The sequence below is a fragment of the Pistacia vera genome, unplaced genomic scaffold, assembly GCF_008641045.1.
Source record: "Pistacia vera cultivar Batoury unplaced genomic scaffold, PisVer_v2 Contig1268, whole genome shotgun sequence".
Lineage (NCBI taxonomy): Eukaryota > Viridiplantae > Streptophyta > Magnoliopsida > Sapindales > Anacardiaceae > Pistacia > Pistacia vera.
Window position 1 is genome coordinate 389,037 of NW_022195323.1, and position 6,418 is coordinate 395,454.

The 6,418-nt window shown below is 35.2% G+C and overlaps 1 protein-coding gene across 1 annotated transcript; it reads right to left on the reverse strand.

The window, feature by feature from the left end:
* Window positions 1-1,400: 1,400 nt before the first annotated feature.
* On the reverse strand, window positions 1,401-4,372 carry LOC116121471. The gene is made up of 4 exons (XM_031407428.1): window positions 3,966-4,372; window positions 3,362-3,619; window positions 2,114-2,581; window positions 1,401-1,610 (listed from the first exon to the last, which is right to left on the reverse strand). The coding sequence occupies exons 2-4, from the start codon at window positions 3,470-3,472 to the stop codon at window positions 1,401-1,403; spliced, it is 789 nt and encodes a 262-aa protein (XP_031263288.1). The 5' UTR covers window positions 3,473-3,619; window positions 3,966-4,372.
* Window positions 4,373-6,418: the final 2,046 nt, after the last annotated feature.

Genomic DNA, 6,418 nt, shown 5'->3' on the forward strand with positions numbered 1-6,418 from the left:
TCGTTTCCCAAATTTCTGAGCTGAAAAATACTTGTATGATTTTTATTATATGTGCCTCATACAATAGTTCTGGGCCAACCCATTTCGTTTCTCAAATAGCGTGACAGAGAAATCCAGTATTATTTATATCAAGATTTTTCTTATTTATAAATTCATTTTTTACACAATGAATGTTGTCATATTGAGAGATCCATTAAATATATCTCAAATACTTATAATCTAATTTTTTTTGCCTATTAAATAATATATCAAAGAGTTTCTATCGTCACACATGATAGAGGTGATTAGGAAAGCAATATTGATGAGAGCACTTGGTGTAGTTGAATTCTCAAGAACCTCACCTATATAATTTCTCAGCACCCATCAATTTCACCTTATCATCTTGACTGACCCACAAAGCTACCGTTGACTGCATGCATTTTTAAGATAATCTCATCGCCATCTCTTTCTGATTTTGCCCTTAATTCTCTGTCTTTGTCATGAGTCATGACCACAAATTCAATTAAATTCCAAGTCCAGATGGTTCGTTCGGATCCACTTTCAGATATTTGAAGTTGAAGGTTCCGCACTACTTGGACGAAGGTAATTTCTCTACCTTTTTTATTTTCCCTACCACGAATTTAGTATAGTACATGTCATATATTGGTATGTCCGAGTACAACATCAAACGTACCATAATTATTATATACATGTCAATTATTTTTTAATTTAATATATATCAATAATATAATTATAAAAATAAATGAGAATTATAAAAAATTATAGATGACATAAAATATTAATTGTAGTACAAGACTACGAGCCACAATATTCTGATAACCATATGATATTTTAGAATAAGGTGTTCAGACCAGTTTAGTTAGATCTTGTAGGTGACTAAAATACATCCCACCGTGATGAACACTTCTCTCTTTTTCTTCTAGCTCCAAATCTACTCAAAAGAAGGTGCTAAAACTACAAAATATACAAAAAGGATATCCGGAACCCGAGGGTAATCAGAGAGACCAGTTACATCGAAGCATAAGGGCGAGTGTTTTGGCATCTCCATCCAACATATGCAACACCTGGTTTCAAGTTGAATTCTTCCCTAACACTAAGATCTGCAAAAGATTCAAACTGGTATTGGTCCCATCTCTAGGACCTCAATCCCACTGAGACTTACTCCCCATCCTATATCATCTTCGGGATTATCAGACACGGTGACAGCCCAGCGGAGATGCTTGTAGTTGAGTTTTGCACTTCAATCCAAACTCCAACTTTTGTACTGTCATCAAGCTCTGATTCCAGCTTCAGAGCAATAGATCCAGTTGAGGGCATTTCCGGGGTGTTATTCTCAAAGACAAGGAGCAGCGGCAGCTGATTCAACCATTCTCTAGAAGACTTGTGCTGCTTCAAAAAGCCTACTGGAATGTAAGGGCTCCGAGACTGAGACGGTGATCCAGTACTTTAGGCACTTGGTGAAGACCCATAAGAGAGAGTCTTATTCCTTGGAAGCAGACAAACAACTTGCCCAAAAGTGTTGAAGCAGTGTCCAAATCCATCAGAACCCAGGGCATTCTCAGGCCAGAAACAGATTGAGCCAACGATGCAACAAACATTTGATTTTCTAACTGTTACGCCAATAGCATACCATTATGCTGACTCAATAGGGGTGGCTCAAAAGATGAAATATAAGTGAGGCCTTTTCCTGTCATACAAAAAAAAGAATTCCTCTTTAATTACCTAAATCATCTAGAGCAGTAAAAAATTTCAATGACAAAACAACTGAAGTGATGAAATGGAGAACCCAAGAATCCTACTTAAAACTAGATTCCACAGAGTTGCAATCTCCAAAAATGAAAATGGAACCACGCTAAGGAAAAATGATAAGTCAAGTTAACTTATCTGTCAAATAGAGGAATTCTTAGAAACAAAACAAATAAATGACAAAATAATACTGCAGAAAAGTCCTACATTTTGACATCCGGAGAATATAATTACAAAGATTAAGAATCAGGATACGTGCATTCTCTTTCCAGCTTAAGATCTCTAATCAAGTTCATATGAAGGCGAAAGATCTTTAATGTTAATCTAACTGAGGTTACTAGAGGTGTATATAAAGAACAGATAATACCTGTTGGAAAGAGTTCCTAGTGATATCAAAATCTCTGCATTGAGATCCCACTGGTATTGCAGTTGCCGAACACCAATCACTAACATTTGCTGTATACAATAGTTTTGTGAGAGAAAGTGGGATTCCTGAAATATCACCAAGGTTTCCTTTGCCTGTTTCACTGGCTATCAACTCTGCTACAAGACTATCATTCTGCCCAAGACTTGTTTCAAAAATAAACCTTGAAGTTATCCCAGTCCTAACTCCTGCTCTATCAAGTGCATCCAAATTTTGCGAATCAATATCTCTCATCATCAATATACCTCCCAGGAAATCAACTTCTCCCCTTACATGAGTACTAGCTTCTTGGAATGGACTTCCCTTGGATGTTTTATAGAAGGAAAGCACTCGCTCAACTTTGTCTTGTCTGTCTCTGAGTTTCATCAAATCTGAGAATGCTTCTCTTTGCAACCGCTTCAAGATTTCAATCTGAAAATAATGCCATGGGAAGAGTTGTAAAGCTCCAACATGCAGTTTGTCGCTACCTATGGAAGCACCGACTTTGTCAAAGATAAACTGTGATCCCAAATGTACATACAGACCATATTTCACAAGCTCTCAAGACTTTATAACACGATATAAAATATATGTGTGCTTGAATCTAAATGAAATGTTCTCCTATGTAAAGTTACATTGTGAAATTACATAACATTTTAGTTAAGAAAAGAGGCTAAACATTGTCCCAAACCTTAAATTAAGAGTACTAGTACATCATGTATAAAGAATTATTCTAGAAAGCCTAACATACGTACATTCTTGAAATGAAATTGATCCATTCTACTTCCGGGCATAGAAAAAGGGTTTATGGTGCAACGTTCATTAGCTAAATCCTAATGAAAGTATGGACTACAAAAGGAAAGTCAAAATTAACTTTAAATTCTCCTACATCACCAGCAAAAGGATGGCATATTCAATTTTATGCTATCTTGGCTCAAAGTCTCAAACCATAGCCCTCAGAGTTGCACCCAATTTGAAAAAAGGACTCAAGTCAAAAAAGACCAAACCAATAGTCGTCTGATTTCTCGAGAACTGCTCCCACTATTTTAGCACTTAAGATTACACCTCTTTCATTTATTTCAGCTAAACACAACCTGATTGGTGTTTTGGGCAAGGTATAAACAAGGGTTTATAGTAGAACAATAATAAGAGCAAGAATGCAACAGCATACAATGTTAATAAACAATAAATGAAAAAGTGAGAGAGAAATACCGGATTGTGGCTGTATGAATTTTGCGGGCGATGTAGAAGGCCGTTAACGAAATTTTGGCTTGAAATTGCAAACCCCTTTACTTTCTCAACTGCTGAAGTTACAACATCCATGATAACACAAAGAAAACTGGTTTTCCACAATAAATCCTTCTTGTTTGCAGTGAAATGTTCTTGTTGCCCGTATCAAGAATCGAATCCCCAAATGCTATAAGAGAAGAGGACGTAATTTCGTTTTCTTATAACTCTGTAACTGCCCCTCTAGCACAAATCAATAAAACAAAAACAAAAATATTAGAACAAAATTTTTTAAGACTGCTTCACAAGAAAAAGAAGTCGCCACGCTAATTGGACACTCAAGTTCTCAATTTCACTCGGTTCCAGTTCAAGAACTCTCACTCTTACAACATAATTACAGCTATTCTTCTTTAGAAATACTCAAAATTTAATCTAATTTCAAATCTTTAAAATAACAATAACAATGATACAAAGTTAAGCGAAACGGTAAGAAACGAAACGAGAGTAAAAAATCGGCTCATATTTAATTGAAAATTCAAATTTAATCTTTTTAAATTTGATCAGATAACATGAGAAAATTGAATATTACAATGTGTTGGGAGAAGTCAAACCTCTCCGGCGGAGAAAGGCATAACCTCGCGCCCACCGGTGGTAAAGCGACGACGGCGAGAAGCTTCCGGCGGCTATTTCCGGCAGATGAAGAATGCGGATTTCAGAGTGCGATTCCCGGGGAAGAAATCGCGCGATGGAGGTTTTGTAAAACCCTTTATTGACTTCTGTAATGGCTAATTTCACAAACCAACCCTAGATTTTCACATCATTCAAATGTGGCAGATATGGGACTTTCAACACTTACTACCCTCACGTCTTACACCGTCAAAAATAATTACTAATAACTTAGGGGTAACAAGGTAATTTTCCACTTTACCCATAATGTCTTAGCGGTTGGGGAGGTTGGATCTAGTTGCAACGGGGTACGAGGGTGGGTTGTTGTCGAAGGAAAGATGAGAAGAAGTTGTGCAACGACATTGGGAGGGCAAAGGGGGACATGCGATTTCTTTAATTCTATTTAAGATATTATAGTCATTACTGTTTTCCTACCACGACAAAGGCTAAAATAATAAAATACTTATAAACCGTTACTTTTTCTTTGACGGCATCACACATAAGGGTAGTAAGTGTTAATTTTTTAAATAATATCAGGTAATAAGTGATAAAAAGTCCGGTACCTGGAACGCGGGGGTTTGATTTAAAAATCTCGGGCTATTATTAAAATTAGCTAATACATCAAAGTGACGTCGTATCATATTTAGAACACCGGTTTTTACAATTTTTTTAGAGCAAAGCGGTAAAATATTACAAAACCCCTAGAGTTTATTACTATGATGTAAGAGTAACTCCCTCTTTATTTGAAAAAGCATATTTCGTATAAATAAAAAATATTTTCATTAATTTCTAAATATAAAGAATAAAATTTTTATTCAAATCAAATAGACTCTGTAAATTTAATAAAGATGTCAAGAAAGAGACTTAATAGGAGAGAAAATTAATAAATAAAATGCATAGAAACTTAAAGTTTATTAATTAAAATTAGGATAAAGAGTGACATTTGACTCTCTAGATGTGAAGAGTCAAAATTACTCTTTAATTTATATTTAAATGATAAAGAGCATGTTAAACTCTTGTTTTTATTGATAGACTCTCAATAATAAAGAGTTTTTATCATAAAAAAAATGTTGGTTAAGTGTTGGGGCAAAAAATCGTCTTGAGCCTGACGAGGCCCAATAACGAAATAAACATGTCACGACTCAATGTCTCAGCCCAATCCTGATTGGGCCTACACTTAAAATCACCTTGTGAACTATCCACTCTACGAGTTGGACTATCCTATAAGTTAAGTTAAACTGGGTTTCAGCCCATTAGCCTGCAACAGTCCAAAATAGGAAATCAAAGTCCCATTCTATTTTCTCTTCTACTAAGATTCCAAATCTTACTCAAACTATTAAACTTAATCTGATAAAGTCAAGAAATCATATTTCTTTCCTGATAGGGATTATCTTACAAAATAGGACTTAGTGTCTTACTAGAATTCCAACCCCTTGGGTTTACTATAAAAACAGAGATCTGCCCTCTCATTAGGGGAGGAATCTCCCATAGTCAATCTACACTACTTATAACCATCTATTTGCTCTTAAAGTTCTTATTCCCAAGAACCCGACGCCTCCGCCGTAGTCCTAGCCTTTGACAAGACTTCTGATAATCTTTCTTTTCCTTAATTCTCATCAAATAATCTCTTTTAGCCTTGCTGACTTGAGCGCGGAGTGCCTACGACAAACACCACTTCGGTGTCTTCCGTAAGCTTCACGCTTGTCCTTCCATGTGTGCAGGTCTAGCAAATTGTCAGTGGCTTCAATCCCATGTGATCAGACCCTATTTTCATAATGGTAGATTTTTTGCATCTACATTAAGCATTATTGGTTTTGTCTTCATGGGAAGATCAAAAGGATTGTTAACACGTTCTTGGAGTTGCGGAATAGGTTTAAGGAGAGCAATAAATTGAGAGAGCAACAACAACTCCTAGTTTAATTATAGAACCTTGCTCAAATTAATGTAGTGTTTTTTTTTTTTTTTTAGTAAAATTTGTGTAAAGAGTTGAAAAATAGGCCTAATCTTTAAGAGTCCATCTATTTTTGTATGGGTAGTTCAACACTTATTATAATTATATATGTATATTGTTGAGGTAATTTTTTCGAGAAAAATCTTATATATCTCTGAGTTTTTATTGTATCTAATGTGGTATTGATTTATCGACACCATATAAAGCATATATTAATATTTGATCATTTGGGATCAAACATTGAAATACAATCATTTTTAAGAATATTGACACAAATAACTATGTCAATATTTTCTAATTGGACAAATTTAAGTAATCTCAATTCTCATTGTCGGGTGGCCACAATTTGACTCAAATTGAAGGATCAATAATTTTTGAGGATATGAAATTTCTCATCCTGCTTGCCTTCTTTGTTTTAAAACCCG

Bases quoted from the DNA above. Each gene is read 5' to 3' on its own strand.
- LOC116121471 (XM_031407428.1), bottom strand. From the start codon at position 3,472: ATGGATGTTGTAACTTCAGCAGTTGAGAAAGTAAAGGGGTTTGCAATT. The intron at 2,582-3,361 runs GTATTTCTCTCT...CATTATTTTCAG, and splicing joins ATTCATACAGCCACAATCCG to ATTGAAATCTTGAAGCGGTT. The intron at 1,611-2,113 runs GTATTATCTGTT...TTGGCGTAACAG, and splicing joins CTAGGAACTCTTTCCAACAG to TTAGAAAATCAAATGTTTGT.